This window comes from Sus scrofa, chromosome 6 (assembly GCF_054392235.1).
Source record: "Sus scrofa isolate SSC_HxYL_T2T_F1_AM1 chromosome 6, Sscrofa_HxYL_maternal_Yorkshire_Landrace_v2.0, whole genome shotgun sequence".
Classification (NCBI taxonomy): domain Eukaryota; kingdom Metazoa; phylum Chordata; class Mammalia; order Artiodactyla; family Suidae; genus Sus; species Sus scrofa.
Window position 1 is genome coordinate 63,345,318 of NC_139388.1, and position 17,741 is coordinate 63,363,058.

General features: G+C 43.8%; 2 protein-coding genes across 11 annotated transcripts in view; one reads left to right on the forward strand and one right to left on the reverse strand.

The window, feature by feature from the left end:
- Nucleotides 1-17,741, reverse strand: part of GP6 (glycoprotein VI platelet) — a 242,993-nt gene that overhangs the window by 80,407 nt on the left and 144,845 nt on the right. For 5 of the 9 annotated variants that reach the window (XM_084962094.1, XM_084962091.1, XM_084962093.1 and 2 more), the window contains one exon: nucleotides 13,357-13,424. In XM_084962094.1, coding sequence (XP_084818220.1) covers nucleotides 13,357-13,424 — 68 coding nt within the window. Of the gene's footprint in view, nucleotides 1-259; nucleotides 447-9,303; nucleotides 9,374-13,356; nucleotides 13,425-13,601; nucleotides 13,703-17,741 lie in introns of those variants that run through there. The other 4 variants (XR_014806725.1, XM_084962072.1, XM_084962086.1 and 1 more) reach the window with 4 other exon arrangements.
- Nucleotides 5-9,398, forward strand: FCAR (Fc alpha receptor). 2 transcript variants are annotated; one of them, XM_003481905.4, is made up of 5 exons: nucleotides 5-177; nucleotides 603-638; nucleotides 4,402-4,686; nucleotides 6,540-6,827; nucleotides 8,403-9,398. In XM_003481905.4, exons 1-5 carry the CDS (start codon nucleotides 96-98, stop codon nucleotides 8,489-8,491), a joined length of 780 nt encoding a protein of 259 aa, XP_003481953.1. In that variant the 5' UTR covers nucleotides 5-95; the 3' UTR covers nucleotides 8,492-9,398. The 2 variants fall into 2 exon arrangements, with proteins under 2 accessions (XP_003481953.1, NP_001116584.1); NM_001123112.2 differs by having other exon boundaries at nucleotides 43-177; nucleotides 8,803-9,398.

The window sequence follows — 17,741 nt, forward strand, 5'->3', positions numbered from 1 at the left end:
CTGTGGAGCAACAGATGTAGAAATTCTGACGAGGAACTCTGGTCTCATACTTCCTGTGGACCTGACGGTCTCATGAGACTCTGTCATCTGCTAACATGCACCAACAAGAGGCTAACTGGGCTGAGGCCGGCTGTGTCAGAATCATGGCCCCCAGAAACACCACCCTCTTCTGTCTTGGTGAGTCCTGAAATGCAAGTGGGATAGAGGGAAGGGGGGGGATTCCAACACAGTCACACTCTCTCTCGACACGCAAACTCACTGATTTTGTGGCTGCCAAGAAGACTTTGATCTCCTTAGTGGAGAGATGGTCTTTGCCCAGGTATCTCTAACTGTGTCCACCCGAGTTCGTGCTAACTTGTAAGGCTCAGTGGTCAAGTGGTCCAGGTGACCTTGTGGGGCTCGTTCAACCTATGGCTGTCTGGAGATTCATGACAGTTCCGGAGTTCCTACAGACAAAAGCCCCAGATTAGACTGAAAAATGAGCCTTAAAGCTATGCTTACTGTAGAAGAAAAAAAAAATGACACCTGTATGTCATGTTGGGTGATTTATGACAAAGACTGGAAACTGGAGGATTGTGTTTTCATGAATGTCTCTTTTCCAGTGTTCTGTCTTGGCCAGAAGATTGAGGCACAGGAAGGTAAGTATTCCCCTAGATCTCCCCCAATCTCCCTATTCCTTCACGGCCACTCTGGGATAGAAAAGCTGGAGAGTCTAAAACCCCAAAAAATTCCAATTTTATTCTCCAATCTAGTTGTCTCTGCTGGGTTGCTCTTGCATGACTTCTACCTGACTCACAACTGCAGGGATGAGGAAGTCAGGAGACACCTTCTACTGCCCCATATCCTTCCCATAAAGAGAATGCACTTGTTTCCACAACCTAACTCTCCCCAGTCTATCCACTTTGTTTCATTTAAAGGAACACTGCCTTAGCCCAACGCTCCTGTAGAATCTGTGTATTTACCGGTACTACTAGAGTACCAAGCACTAAGTAGTACTAAATGACTCCTGTATATTCTGTCATCCCAACTCCCCTGGCCTCCGGGTGGGTGTAATTCCACGTCCATTCGCGTCTTCTTTCTTCCAGTTCCTTCTAAAGATTATAGCTTGGATTATTTGTGTCTTTAAAATACAAATGTATTTACCTCCCTCTTAAACGCTTCAGTAGCCTATCTTCAAATAAACCCATGGACTTACCCCTGTCTCTCAAGCTCTATCCTTCTGGCTCGTGACTATCCATCTAGTCTATCTTCCACTCTCCACCTCAGTTTCTGCTCTTTACCCTTGCTGATCTCAATTTAGTTTCTCCTTCACTCACTGCACATTATTATTATCATTTTCTTTTTAGGGCTGCACCTGTAACATAGGGAGGTTCCCAGGCTAGGGGTTGAATCGGAGCTACAGCTGCCAGCCTACACCACAGCTCATAACCCATTGAGCGAGGCCAGGGATCCAACCTGCATCCTCATGAATCCTAGTCGAGTTCGTTAACCACTGAGCCACAGAGGGAACTCCTCACTGCACACTATTAACTCAGGGCTTTCTCCCACTGCTCCTTCTCTCCGAAATGCTCCAAATCTTCCTCTCCATGTCGCCCTGGCAGTTTGTACTCATCCTCACTCGTCAGCTAAATCCTTCAGGCCTGCCATCATATCTCCAAGCTCTATACCTTAATAACTGCAGATCATTATATCATGTCCTACAATTGCATACTAGTTTATTTTTTAAATTAATAGCTGGCATTTTCCTCATTATCCTTCCCTTAAAGGTTTGGTTCTGCTTTGGGCGGAGTTTCTCAATCTCAGTAGTGTGGACATTTGAGATTGGAGAATCCTTTGTTTTAGGGGCAGTCCTGTGAATTACACAATGTAGAGCAGCATCCTTGGCCTCCACGCACTAGATGACAATCGTACCTCCTACCACAACTGTAACAACCACAAATGCTTCCGGATATTAACAGATTGTCCCCTGGAGTGAAAACTGCCTGTCTCCTGTTGATAACCACTGGTTCTGGTCATGAGAGTAGATAAACCATGTGCCTGGGTTTAGGGAGGCATGCCTCTAAGTTTTTTTGTTTGTTTGTTTGTTTGTTTGTCTTTTTGTTGTTGTTGTTGTTGCTATTTCTTGGGCCGCTCCTGCGGCATATGGAGGTTCCCAGGCTAGGGGTCAAATCGGAGCTGTAGCCACCGGCCTACGCCAGAGTCACAGCAATGCGGGATCCGAGCCGCGTCTGCAACCTACACCACAGCTCACGGCAACGCCGGATCGTTAACCCACTGAGCAAGGGCAGGGACCGAACCCGCAACCTCATGGTTCCTAGTCGGATTCGTTAACCACTGCGCCACGATGGGAACTCCAGTATTTTTTTATATATAATGATTTTTACTTTTTCCACAGCTGGTTTACAGTGTTCTGTCAATTTTCTACTATACAGCAAGATGACCCAGTCACACATACATGTATACATTCCTTTTTCTCCCATTATCATGCTCCACCATAAGTGACCAGACATAGTTCCCAGTGCTACACAGCAGGATCTCATTGCTAATCTATTCCAAAGGCAAGAGTCCGCATCTACGTATTTGGAAAAATAAATACTGGATGTATTGGTGAGTGAACAACACTGAATATAAGGAAGTCCTGCAGGGTTCATCTTGCTTCACAATCCCTGTGGGGTGAGCAAGCTCCCTGCGTATCCCCTTTCGCAGAGCTGTGGTTGAGCACATTACCGTCAAGTCTAAAATAGATGATACGAAGGGAACCATCAGGTTTTGAGTGTTTCTCTATTTGATAGTTGCTGTATTGCCCAGAAGTCCTCAAAAGACAACATCACTCAGAGTCACTCAGTATGAATGGCTTGGTGCCAAGAAGCCAACCAGTACCTTCATGTGCCCCCCAAACCTTTCCAAATCCTGTTACACCCTAAACCCCACTCCCCGAGCTGTTTAGTTTCCAAGTCTCAGACTTCAGGCCCTCTCCCACAGAACTAATCATATGTATCCGACACTCGGGGGAGGTCCCTCACATCGTGCTAACTGTTTCCGGAGAGGGAGCTCTCCCCATCTGCAGAGGGGGGAGGGCACAGAAGCTGGAGTGAGATACCAGTTTCCAAACCAGATACGATCACTCTTCAGCTGTGGTCTTGAGCAATGCGTGTGGTTTCTCCAAGCTTCAGGACCCTCCCCTTCGAAGAGCAGAGGGCATGTTGATAAGGATTACCATGGCAACAAAACACCAAGCCCGCTTGTGGTTGCTAGGAGCTGCAGGGAGGGTGGGATGGGGAGCGCCTGATTCATACGTGTGGGGTCACCTTCTGCGGGCAATGAAAATGGAACTAGATAGAGGTAATGACTGCACAACATTGTGAATGTACTAAATGCAACTGAATTGTATACTTTAAAAATGGCGAATTTTATGTTATGTGAATTTCACCTCCATTTTTTTAAAAAACATAAAAGGAATTCAGTTCCTCAAAAAATCCTTCAGTTCCTCAAAAACAAAACACCCAATCCAGCAATTCACATATGTGTGTGTGTGTATATATACACCCATACAGATATATACACATATACAGATATATACACATATATAGATATACACCCAGATATATACACATATATGGATACATACACCCATACAGACATATACACATAGATATATACACCCATACAGATATATACACATACATAGATATATAGACATAGAGATATACACCTATACAGATATATACACATATACAGATATACACATATACACATACATACACACAAAAGGAATTGAAAGCAGGGACTCTAACAAAATATGTACACACCAACGTTCACAGCAGCATTTTTCGCAACAGCCAAAAGTGGAAATAATCCGAATATCCATGCACATGAATGGATAAACAAAACATGGTCTATACATACAGCGGAATATTAATCAGCCATGAAAAGGAGGGGTATTCTGACACATGCTACACGTGGATGAATCTTGACAACATTACACAAAGTGAAAAACACCAATACAGAAAGAAAAATACGGTGCTAATCCCGCTGACATGAGGTGCCTCGGCTAGGCACATTCGCAGAGACACACACAGATGAGCAAGGACCAGAGCCAGAGGAAAGGGACAGTGGGAGTTAGTGCTTAGCAGTTATAGGGCACTTGTTTGGAATCATCAAACAATCTTGAAAACAGACGGTGGTTGTTTCACAACACAGTGACTGTAATTAATGCACCAAGTTGGGTACTGTTTATATAACATGTTTTATTTTACCACAATTGGAAAATACCCCCCCCCAAATGAAGGCAGGAATTATAAATCTGTCACACCTTACTTTATTTGTTCTCCCTGCAGCAAAACGAAGAAGTATGGTTTCTCCTTGGCAGACCACCTGACGCTGGGCTCTGTTTGCTTCTAGGGCATTTTCCCATTCCTACCATATCTGCCACACCCGGTTTTGTGATTCCCTGGAATGAGTCTGTGAAGATCTTGTGCTGGGGAACTCCCGAGTCTTACCTGTACCAACTGGAGATCATGAGGAACTCTACATACGAAGTGGTGGAGGAGAAACTGCGGTTTCAGAAGGCGGCTGAGTTCATCATCAACCACATGGACACAAATACCGCGGGGCGTTATCGGTGCCGATATAAGAAACAGTACAGCTGGTCAGAGTATAGTGAGGCCCTGGAGCTGGTGGTGACAGGTGAGGAGACATCCGGGGTCTCTGGCCTTTTCTTATTTTTTCATAGATGCTACTTTTAGAACAGTTTCAGATTCACAGAGAAGTTGAGAAGCTACACCAGAGAGTTCCCACATACCTGGTACCCAGTTTCCTCTTGGTGTTAATATCTTCCTTTCATATGATACACCCATAACCATTAAGAACAAATACTGATACATTATAATGAGCCAAAGTTCACAGGATTTTTTTTTATTTCCTTAGTGTTTACCTAACATCCTATTCTGTGATCCCATCCCTCATTGCATTTGGTCGTCCTATCGCTTTAGGCTCCTCTTTCCTAGGGAGGCTTCTCTGATTTTCCTGGTCTCTGACAACACTGAAAGTCTTGAGGAGTCCTACTCAGATATTTTGCAGGATGCCCCACTATTGGAAGTGGTCTGATGTTTACTCGTGATGCAACAGAGACAGTTATGAGGAAGACCACCCAGACCTGGTGCCTTTTTCACTCTATCATATCAAGATAGGTACGATGAAAATGAATGTGGCGGCTGGTGTGCGCTCAGGCACCTGGCTGAGATCATGTTCCTCAGACTTCTCCATGGTAACATTACGCGTCCCCGGACCTTCCTTTCCACATGGAAAGAAATCACTGTATGCAGCTCTTGCCTACAAAGTGGGGAATTACGCTCCCACTGCACGAGTCCAGTCCGCCAATGCAAGCTCTGTCTTCAGGGTGGCCTAACCCTGCTTTTCCAGAAAGATGCACTCCGAATTTCCAGATCTTTCTGTTCTTTTTACACAATATCGCCTCCTTCGGCCCCTGACATAACTTGTCAAATTATCTGGATACCATGCTCCCCCTTCCCCAGCATGTGGCTTGTGATGTTGTGCCTTATAATAGGAAATACATGTAGCTGGTTTTCATCCTGGTTCTGGGCACAAAGCTCCCCAAACCCTTGGAATTTTCCAAGTGATCAGAGTGATAAAGATGTCTTAATATTTATAAGAAATCCATTTTAACCACACCTGAGTTCGTGTTAGTAAGGTGACTTCTGGAAAGTACCTTAGGGGACTGGGTGCCAGGGGAAAAACCAACCAAGTAATTAATGGGAGGACTGACCTTTCAGCCCCACCACTCCCCACCCACACACAACGTGATCTTCATGGAGGGGAGAGAGGCTGGAGTTGAATCACTTGTCAACAGTCAATGATTTAATACTATGCCCAGGTAATGAAGCCCAATGCATCTCTTTTATCTAGCTGTTCCTGATTCACACTTTGATAGTAAACCAATAACCTAGTAAGTAAACTGGTTTCCTGAGATCTGTAAGCCACTCTAGCAAATTAACTGAATCCAAGAAGGGGGTCCTGGGAACTTCCAGCTTAGGGCCATTCAGTCAGATGCTCAGATCATGACATGGACGTTTGATTGGCATCTGAAGTGGGGGTGGTCTTATAGGACTAAGCCCTTAACCGGCTGGATCTGACATTCACTTCAGGCAGATAGTTTCAGAATTGAGTTAAATTATGGGATGCCCAGCTGGCGGTGTCTCAGACTTGCTCGGTGGTATGGGGAGAACTCCTCATGTCGTAACTGGTAACAGAGTGGCAAGGTGCTTCTGATTGGAGGGCGTTCTCTCTTGAAGACGGAACCTCATCTAAGTTCCGCAGGCTACTTGTTTGCTCAGTCCTATCCACCATAATTTGGAACAAATTATCAGTCCTGTGGCAGTGAGATGAGATGTTCCCTGCTCCCCTATCTTTGTGGCAGGAAAGACTAGCATCTTCCCTCACAGCATGGCTCCAACACGAGTGGCAGGGATAAACGGGAATGAAAAGAAATTCTTACTCATAACGTATCTCTTCTCTTTTAGGCTTGTATGACAAACCCTTCCTCTTCGCTGATGAGGGCCTCGTGGTGAGGCCAGGGGAGAATATTTCCCTCCAGTGCAGCTCGGCACACATGGCATTTGATAGATATTCACTGAGCAGTGAGGGAGGGGCCGCTCTGTCCCTGCACCAAAATGGGAGACGCCAGGGTGCTTTCATTCTGGGTCCTGTGAACCTCAGCTTCTCAGGGAACTACACATGCTATGGTTGGTACAGTGGCAGCCCTTATGTGTGGTCGGCCCCCAGTGATGCCCTGGAGCTTGTGGTCACAGGTAAGTGCACCCCAGCCCAGCCTACATCCCCCTCCTTGGAACTCTAGCTGGCTGTCCAGGGCCTTGGCTTCGGGCAGGACTATAAAGAGACACACTGAGAAAGAACGGAGTGCAATACAGAGTTTCTTCTCAGAGAAGTGTGGAGAGAGAGAAAGCACTTCTCACCTATGCCCATGTGGCATTCGCATCCTTTCCTAGAGTTCTCCAGTGTCTTTTGAAAACACGTGGCTTGTTAAGAAAGCAGAGGCCAACACTCAGCACCACGCTAAGTGGTCATGTGGAGGCAGTCGATACTAGATACAAGCTTACACTGTTCACACGCTCAGCTGCAGCGGGAAATCCTTATAGGAACCTACAGCATTAGAATCGACTCTTAAGTGGTTGACTGGTAACTTAGGGCTCATAGAAAAGATGCTAAAAAACTCTATCGAGACTCCCACTTTTATACTGTTTGCAGGCATCACTCTGCTCAGAGGGAGAAACGAGAGTTACAGCAGAGGAAAGCAAGTGCTGATGGATGAGCAGGGTCACCACAGGTGCCTCTCATGCTTGCCCTGTCCAGTCATTCTCAAGCTAAGCAAATATGATGGTCGTGGGCTGAGAGAGCATAGAGGCTAAATGGTCTTTTCAAGGAATGGTTCAGGGACAAATGGGCATCTGTGCAGGAGGGTGAACTGATGAGCCTTTTTCTTGAGAAGATTCATTGTATCTTATTTTGGATTCATTGTATCTCCTACCCCAATGTCAAGATGATCCTCTCCTGGATTATCTTCCCAAACCTGAAACAGTCTGCCTCTTGCAGTTAAGAATTCCCGTGGGGGAGTTCCCGTCGTGGCGCAGTGGTTAACAAATCCGACTAGGAACCATGAGGTTGCGGGTTGGGTCCCTGCCCTTGCTCAGTGGGTTAACGATCCGGCGTTGCCGTGAGCCGTGGTGTAGGTTGCAGACGCGGCTCGGATCCCGCGTTGCTGTGGCTCTGGCGTAGGCTGGTGGCTACAGCTCCGATTCAATCCCTAGCCTGGGAACCTCCATATGCCGCGGGAGCAGCCCAAGAAATAGCAACAACAACGACGACAAAAAGACAAAAGACCAAAAAAAAAAAAAAAAAAAAAAAAAAAAAGAATTCCTGTGGGACTGATACAGGTAATTGGGCAAGGCCCATGGGAGGAAACCACATCCTTCTGGCCCCCATCTTTAAGGGATTAAAAACCCCTATAGGGCAACAGAGAGGGGGGCTCTCCTCTCCCCTCCCAGCTGTCCAGGGAGCTGTTTGCTTTCCTGTAATAGACTTTGTTTGCTTGCAAAAAAAAAAAAAAAAATTCCCTTGGAATTCCAAATCCACTTGGAATTGATTTCTGTCCTTTAACAGGAGAGCATTACTAGGATTTCTGAGCATTATAATTTCACAGTGTTTTATTACATCCTTGAGAGGGATATAGGCCCCTGAAGTCCATAAAACGAAGGAAGAATTTTTTAAAGATTCAAAGAATACCAATATCTAGTGAAAGGTCATACAATAAGGGAGAGAAAGTTTACCTGAGTTTTCCTGAAAAGTTTCTCCTACCTGCTTTCCAGATGCCCCCCATCCTGTACCCTCTGTCACGCATGAGAAAGGAACACGAATCATTATGGGGGGTGAAGAAGGTGCAGAAGAGAAAAGTTAGGATTCTGGGTCTACGGAGATGTCACAAGGATAGGATGAGACATTCGGCGAATTCGCCACATGAGGAGGGACTGAAAAGCAAACACAACGCCCCACGACCACCTCCTTTCCTATCGACAAGTTTCCCCTGGACTGCAGTTCCTCACTCTCGGACCCAGGCTCAAGACGAAGCCGGGGGCTCGCGAACGCAGGCACTCCCTGAGGAGGGGGTCAGAGGGAAGCCACACACGGGGACAACGGCTCCCTTTTCGGGGCTCTTGGGACGGGGTGGAAGGAAACATGACCAGTGACCATTCCTCTCCTTCTAACTAGACACCACGAACCAGGGCTCCGCGATGGAGAATGCGATCCGAATGGGCGTGGCGGGGCTGGTCCTGGTGGTGCTCTTGGCCATCCTGGCTGAACACTGGCATGGCCATCAGACGCCACACACAGACCAGCCCGATGTGCCTGAACGGAGCTGAGTAACCCGAAAAGTCAGGCAGAACGGACTTGCAGACGGACTCCTAAGAGCCCCAGGTATACACCAGGCCCTGAGGCAGTGACGTGATGTCACAACGTGAAATGTCACATCCACGCTCCACACCTTAATAAAATGTGGTGAGATTCCACAGCACCCCCTGGCCCAACGTCTAGGCAATGCAACAGGGATGGAGCCACACGGAGGCGGGATAATTACCTAAAACCCTGAAGGAGAGGCAGCTTTCTCTCTCACTCGTGGATTCACGGAGGGCTACTGGGGTAACACAAGAGAGAAGGTGGTACTAACAAGCTTGGGCCCCGTTTCTAACCAATCGAATGGTATTTTCTTACGTGGATATGGGATATCTGCAGCCCACCTGTCTAGACGTTGGTGATAAAATCCTCAGGATAATCTCGGTTCCTATGATAAAAAATAATGCAAAGCATTCTCAGTTCTCCTTGCTGTTTTTCACACTTCCTCTACAGAAGTTCTGGCTCATAAATTCACTTTGTCTGGACTTAATCAGCAAATGCTGTTTTGTCCTCCTGTAGGACCTGAATACCTAGAATTCCAGTAATTATGACTATGAATAATTAGAATACTGTCCACTCAACATATCACATATTCCAAGATGTAAGTGCACGCACACTAACACTTGTGTGCTAACACTTGTGTGCTTTTCCCACGGTTACAAAGATTCTCCCGTTCTTATGAAATTCACGTACTTTAAAATGTCTCATGCCTCCGATGCAAGACAGCCAAAGAAGCTTCTCCTTTGGATTATCTCAGGACTTTAAGCTACTGATTCATCTTTTTGTGGCATTCATCATAAGAAAACATGAAACACTGGAAATGTTTATGGCAGTGATGAATAAATAAATTGAAAACGGAAATGGTTGTGATTGGACCAGACAAAAGAGGGAAGTGTCACAGTTTCAGAGGGGAGCTCATAAGAGACTTTATCTCAGATCCAAATCAACCAGAGATGCAATGGGGTTTGATTTGAGAGAGCAATAAGATTAGCCTCACCTGTGTAGTTGTGTCTGCTAGGGTGGTGGCTTGTTTGGAAAGGAGAGGCTGAGAAGAAAAGGGTCCTACACACCTAGGAAAACACTTTATTGTCTTGTGGCCATGACGACAGGGAGCCGCCAGAACAGGTTTTCAACCCACCATCAATGACCGCTCACCTTGGTGAAAATGCCTTGGTGATTCAACCAATCCACTCCTTGCTTCTAAATGTCAGCCAGCTAGAAACAGGTTCATGCCAATAAACACACCTGTGAGTGACAGTCAATCCAAGCAGAGTCCCTCAGAACCCTCCTACACCGTGGGTGGGAAGGTTTTGATGCAACCGCTATGGAAAACAGTACGGAGGTTCCTCAAAACACTAAAAACAGAACCACCACATGATCCAACAATTCCACTCCTCGGCATATACCCAGAGAAAACCATAATTTGAAAAGACACGTGCACCCCAATGTTCTTTGTAGCACTATTTACAATAGTCAAGACATGGAGGCCACCTAAATGTCCCTGGACAGAAAAATAAAGATGTGGTACATACATATCATGGAATATTACTCAGCCATAAACAAGAATAATGTCATTTGCAGCAACACGGATGGACCTAGAGATGATCGTACTAAGTGAAGTAAGTCAGAGAAAGACACATATCAAACGCTATCACTTACAGTGGAATCTGAAAAAGTGATACAAATGAACTAATTTACAAAACAGAAAAAGACTCAGAGACTTCGAAAACAAACTTCTGATTACCAAAGGGGAAAGTAAAGGGAGGGATAAATTAGGCATTTGGGAGTAACATATACACACTACTTATATACATATTTTACAATGATTTTAATTTTTTCCATTACAGTTGGTTTACAGTGTTCTATCAATTTTCTACCATACAGCAAAGTGACCCAGTCACACACACACACACACACATGCACACACACACATATATTCTTTTTCTCACATTATTCTCCATCAATGCTCCATCTCAAGTGACTAAATATAGTTCCCAGTGCTATACAGCAGCATCTCATTGCTTATCCATTCCAAATGCGAGAGTTTGCACCTATTAACCCCAGATTCCCAGTCCATCCCACGCCCTCCCCCTCCCCCTTGGCAACCACAAGTCTGTCCTCCAAGTCCATGAGTTTCTTTTCTGGACACACTACTATATATAAAATAGACAAACAACAAGGACCTACTGTATAGCACAGGGAACTACCCTCAATATTTTATAATAATCTATACGAGAAAAGAATGTGAAAAAAGAATATATGTATATATATAACTGAATCACTTTGCTATGTACCTGAAACTCACATAACATTGTAAATCAACTCTGCTTCAATAAATAAATAACTTTTTTAAAATAGGGTTCCTCAAATAAACATGCTTGTATGGTTAATGTCAAAACCACACGAGCCCCTGAAAATCTCCATTTCCCAAAAGCCCTGTAAAGGATCATCGGAAGGCCCTGCTAAGAGACCCTGTGTCTGGCCAGCATAACGCTCCCTTGCCACAGTACTAATAACTTCCGCTTTGCCTTTTTATTTCAGACGTTGAACAGGGAGGGTACTGGCCTCTGACAGTTTATGTACTGGCTTGACTCGGGTCAGGTTTAAGGTCCTTGCTTAAGGACAAGATGCTCAGGGATTTACACTCCATGACCTTCAGTTCTGTACAGGGCATCGCGCTGGTCGTGTCATCACAGGAGCACACTGCAGCCCCGTGAATTTCATTTTAATCAATCCACAAGTCACGGGAGCCAACAGAAGCTCAGAAATGATAGGCCTGGATAATGACCCAAACATACGGATGAAGAGTTTCATCTTGGGAGGATGAAACGTGCTAGAGATGGACAGTGCTGATGGGTGTCTGAGGATGTGAATGTCCTCAAAGCCGCTGAACTTTATACTTAAAATGGCTAAAATGAAACTATACTCGTTAAACAATTCCCCTTGCGGGGTGCAGAGTTTCAGTTTTGCAAGGCAAGAAAGTTCTAGAAATTTGCCTCACAACAATGTAAAGACACATCACACTAAGGAACGGGACGCTTAAGATGGTAAAGACGAGTGAGTCTTACACGTGGGGTTTTACCATTAAAAAAAAAAAACAACCTTTAAAACACTTAAATGGTAAGTGCTGTGTTATGTATGTTTTACCACAATTTTTAAAAGTTCTTTGTGGTCTCTAGAAACTGAAAGTAGATTAGGGCTGCTCAAGGCAGAGAAGTGACAAGGTAGTGGGAAGTGAGGGCAAGTGTGTATTGGGTTGTGTGTCGGCGGCGGGGGGGAAATGATTACAAGGTTTTGAGGGGAGTTCCCGTCATGGCGCAGCAGAAACAAATCTGACTAGGAACCATGAGGTTGTGGGTTCAATCCCTGGTCTTGCTCCGTGGGTGAAGGATCCGGTGTTGCCGTGAGCTGCGGTATAGGTCGCAGATGCGGCTCAGATCTGGTGTTGCTGTTGGCCATGGTGTAGGCCAGTAGCTACAGCTCAGATTCATCCCCTAGCCTGGGAACTTCCATATGCCACAGGTGCGGCCCTGAAAAGCAAAGAAATAACTAAATAAATGAAACAGTTTTGAACTTACAGCACAGGATACCGTACTCAATATTCTGTGATAACCCACATGGGAAAAGAATCCGAAGAACAACGGATGTGTGTTTAGGTATCACTGATTCACTCTGTTGTCCAGCGGAAGCGACCGCACTGTTGTTCATCAACTATACTTCACTCAAACCTCAGAAATGGGGGGAGTTCTGAAATGAGGCTGTGGTGATGGCTGAGCAACTCTGCCAATATAATAAAACCACTGAATGCTGTACTTTAAATGGGTACATTGTATAGCACGTAAATTGTATCTTAATAAAGTTGGTTTTTTTCCAAGTATCAAAAATGATTACATTATTAGCAACACCCTCAGGGCCACTTACCCTTTGAGTGGTTGAGTCATGACTTGAAATCCATCACCTTCAAATGGACTTAGAGTCTACACAGGGGAATAGTCCTAGGAGTACAGCCATGAGCTTAGGTGAAAACCGGGGCTAGACTAAACAGGTACAGAAGAGTCCATGAGAAACAAGAGACGGACTTAGTGAGAGCGGATGGTGTGGCTGACCTTAGCATGTGCTACCCAAGGAAGACACTCCAGGTTCAGAAATAGCTCCCCTGAGAGGATCAGCCGATACCTCTAATAAGCTGGATAACACACAGCATTTACTGAACTTACTTGTGCTTCGGTTCCTTATCTGAAAACAGTGGAGTAAATACTGCCGACTTCATCAGGTTATCATGATAAGTCCAAGAATTAATGATGCAAACCACTGAGAACAGTGCCTGACATATAGGAAATACTTTTCAAATCTGGTTACCACAAACCTTACCCCTAAAGGAAATTTTATCTTCAGATCTCTGCACACTATTGGAGTAATTTGTTCCTCCTTGGTGAGTTCTGCAGCAGAAAACAGAGGAGAGAATCATCATTATTTCCATGCCAGCCTCAAGAACGGCTGTAAGTAATTAAGAATGTGTTATCGGCAAAAAAACAAAACAAAACAAAACAAAAACAAACACCAGGCAAATGGATCAAAAGAACTGAATAGATAGCTCAGAAATAAACCCATATAAATATAGTCAACTGATTTTATTCACAAGGGAGCAAAGACAATACCTTGGAGCAAAAATAGCCTCGTCAACAAGCGGTGCTCCAACAACTGGACATGTACGTGACTGAAAAAAAGAGTTTAGATACAGACTTTATACCATTCACAAAAGTTAACTCAAAAACTCCAAACAGATCAGGGCCCTAAATGTAAAATGAAAACTATGAAACTCCTAGGTGATAACATGGAAGAAAACATAGATGGTCCTGGGTAAACCCAAACGGCTCATCCCAGGAGATGCGATCCATGAGAAAGGTAAGGGATGAAGGGGACTTCAATAAAATTTTAAAATCCGGCTGTGTGAAAGACGACGTCAGAAGAACAGAAAAACAAGCCATGGACTGGAAGAGAGTATCTGTGAAAGATGAAGTGGGACACCTTTTTACACCATACGTAAAAAATTACTGGAAATGGATTAAAGACTTAAACATAAGACCTGAAACACCAAAACTCAGCTAACAGAATATTCGATGGCAAAAAGCTGAAAGCATTCCATCTGAGATCAGGAACAAGGCAAGGATGATCACTCTCGCCATTTGTATTTAACATAGTCTTGGAAGTCCTAGTCTCAGCAATCAGACAAGAAAACTAAACAAAAAAAAACCAAATTGGGAAATAAAAGTAAAACTCAAATTGTTTGCAGATGACTTGATACTATACATAGAAAACCACTGGGGAGGAGTTCCCGTCGTGGCGCAGCAGAAACGAATCCAACTGGGAACCATGAGGTTGCAGGTTTGATCCCTGGCCTTGCTCAGTGGCTGAAGGATCCGGCGTTGCCATGAGCTGTGGTGTAGGTCGCAGACGCGGCTTGGATCTGGCATTGCTGTGGCTGTGGCATAGGCTGGAGGCCACAGCTCCAATTAGATCCCTAGCCTGGGAACCTCCATATGCCATGGGTGCGGCCCTAAAAGGACAAAACACAAAAAGAAAAAAGAAAAAACCATTGGTCATAATTTTTTACTTTTTTTTCCAATTTGGACTCCTTTTATTTAGTTTTCTTGGGTCACCATGCTGTGCAGTAGAAAAAAAAAACAAAATAAAAGGTAAAAAAAACCATAAAGAATCCACCACAAAACTATTAGAATAATAAATGAATGCTTTATTAATTTATTAGTTCTAATGGTTGTAGGACACAAAGTTAATATATGAAATCAGTTGCATTTCTATACACTAACAATAAGCTATCAGTGGGAGAAATTAAGAAAACGATCCCTTTTATAATTGCATCAGAAAGTGTAAAACGCCTATGAATAAATCTAACCAAGTAAGTAAAAAAACTTATACTCAGAAAATCATGAGACGCTGACAAAAGAAATTAAAGATAACACAATGAAATGGAAAGAGAACCCATGCTCTTGGATCAGAAGAATTTATATTCTTAAAATGACCATACTATCCAAAGCAACCTAGAGATTTAAAGCAATCCCTATTGCAATACTCATGGGATTTGTCACAGAACTAAAGCAAATAATCCTAAAACTCATATGGAGCCACAGGAGACCTGAATTGCCAGAGCAACCTTGAGGAAAAAGAGCAAAGCCAGAGCTGCTACACTTCCAGACTTCAAACTATACTACAAAGCTACTGGAATCAAAACTGCATGTTACTGGCACAAAAACAGACCTACAGCTCAACGGAACGGAATAGAGAGCCCATATATAAACCCACACACATTTAACTCACATCAAAGGAGGCAAGAGTATACAATGGAGGAAAGACCGTCTCTTCAACATGTGGTGCTGCAAAAACTGGACACCCACACATACAACAATGATTTAGAACATTCCCTCACCCCACAGAGAAAAATACACTCAAAGTGGTTTAAAGATTTAAATGTAAGACTGGAAACCATAAAAGTCCTGCAAGGGAACAAAGGCAGAACACTCTCTGACATAAATCATAGCAGTATTTTTGTGGCTGTCTCCTAAAGCAAAATAACTAAAAGCAAAAATAAACAAATGGCATCTAATTAAAACAAAAGTTTTTGTACAACTTAAAACTATGGACCAAACAAAATGGCAACTCCAGAATGGGAGAAAATATTTGCAAGTGATGTGACTGATGGGGTTAATATCCAAAACATATAAACAATTCATACAACTTACTACAAACAAGAAACGACCCCATTAAAAAATAGACAGAAGACCTGTATAGACATTTTTCCAAAGAAGACAAATGGATGACTAACAGGCATCCTAGAAAATGCTCCACATCTCTAATTTTAGATAAATGCAAATCAAAACAACACTGAGATGTCCCCTCACACCTGTCGGAATGACTATCATTGCAAAGTCTGCAAATTACAAGTGCTGGAGAGTTTATGGAGAAAGGGGAACCCTCATACACTGTTAGTGGGAATGCAAATTGGCACAGCCACTATGGAAAATGGCATGGAGGTTCCTCAAAAAATTAAAAATAGGAGTTCCCATCATGGCACAATGGAAATGAATCCGACTAGGAAACCATGAGGTTGCGGGTTTGATCCCTGGCTTCGCTCAGTGGGTTAAGGACTCAGCGTTGCCGTGAGCTGTGGTGTAGGTCACAGCGGCGGCTCAGATCTGGCATTGCTGTGGCTGTGGTGTAGGCCAGTGGCTACAGCTCCGATTAGACTCCTAGCCTGGGAACCTCTATATGCCTCAGGTACAGCCCTAAAAAGACAAAAGAAAAAAAATTAAAAATAAAACTACTCTATGATGCAGCAGTTCCACACCTGAGTGTGTATCTGGAACAAATGAAAGCACTAATTCAAAAAGATAGATGCATCCTCATGTTCAGAGCAGCACTATTCACGATACCCAGGACTCAGAAGCAACCCAAGTGTCTGTCAACAGATGACTGGAGTGAGATGTCATATACATACATATATATATATATACACACACACGGGAATATTACTTAACCATAAAAATTATGAAATTCTTCCATTTGTAGCAACATAGATAAACCTAGAGAATATTATACTTTGTGAAATGCAGCAGAAAAAGACACAGAGCGTATGATATCCCTTATACACACACTCTCAAAAAGAACACAAGTGAATGCGTATGTAAAACAGACTCAGAGATGCAGAAAGTGAACGTGTAGTCACCACAGGGGAGAGGGGAGGGAGGAGGAACCAATTAGGGGGATGGGATTAAGAGAGACAAACTCATGTGTATAAAATAGATGAGCAACCAACATTCGAGACGGCACAGGGAAAGACAGCCATTAGCTCGTAATAGCATATAATGAAGGATAATCTGCAAAAACACCAAATCACTACGCTGTACACCCCATACTGCAAATCAACTCTACTTCAATTAGGTAATTAATTGATTTAAAAATTTAGACCATTTTTCAGTTCCTATTGTGGTTCAGCAGAAATGCGTCTGACTAGGCTCCATGAGGACGCAGGTTCGATCCCTGGCCTCGCTCAGTGGGTTAACGATCTGGCATGGCCCTGAGCTGTGGTGTGGTGCAGTACTGTGGTACTATGTAGGCTGGCAGCTGTAGCTGCGATTCAACCCCTAGCCTGGGAACCTCCATACACCGTGGACGCAGCCATAAAAGACCAAAAAAAAATTAGATGGTTTTAAAAAAGAATAATGGACATATAGAACTTAATATTTAATTTCTGCTTTATAACCCACTAAAGGAATGTCATTATGTAAGAAATAAAATACATTTTTCTTAAAAACAATAGCACTTTATTAAAACATTGTAACAAATATTTGAAGACGACAGTGGTATCATTACATTCTGACAAGATCAGCAAACATCCAAACATGTGAATGCTGTACACAAAGGAGTCAAAGTTAAATACATATTTTTTTTAATGATTCCAAGGTTTTTGCTCTGTACCCTGCCCCCCGCCATCCCTGGGCATAATCCCCGTATTTCACAATTTAGAAGTTGACGCACTGTGTCATGTGGATTAATGATCCAGTTTCTCTCTTTGGAGGCACGGGTCTGACTCCAGCCCATTGTGGTGGGTTAAGGATCCAGCGCTGCTACAGCTATGATGTAGGTCACAGCTCCAGGATGGATTCCATCTCCGGCCCAGGAACTTCCGTATGCCCTGGGCACGGGCCAAAAAGAAAAAAAAAAAATTGACCCAGAAGTGA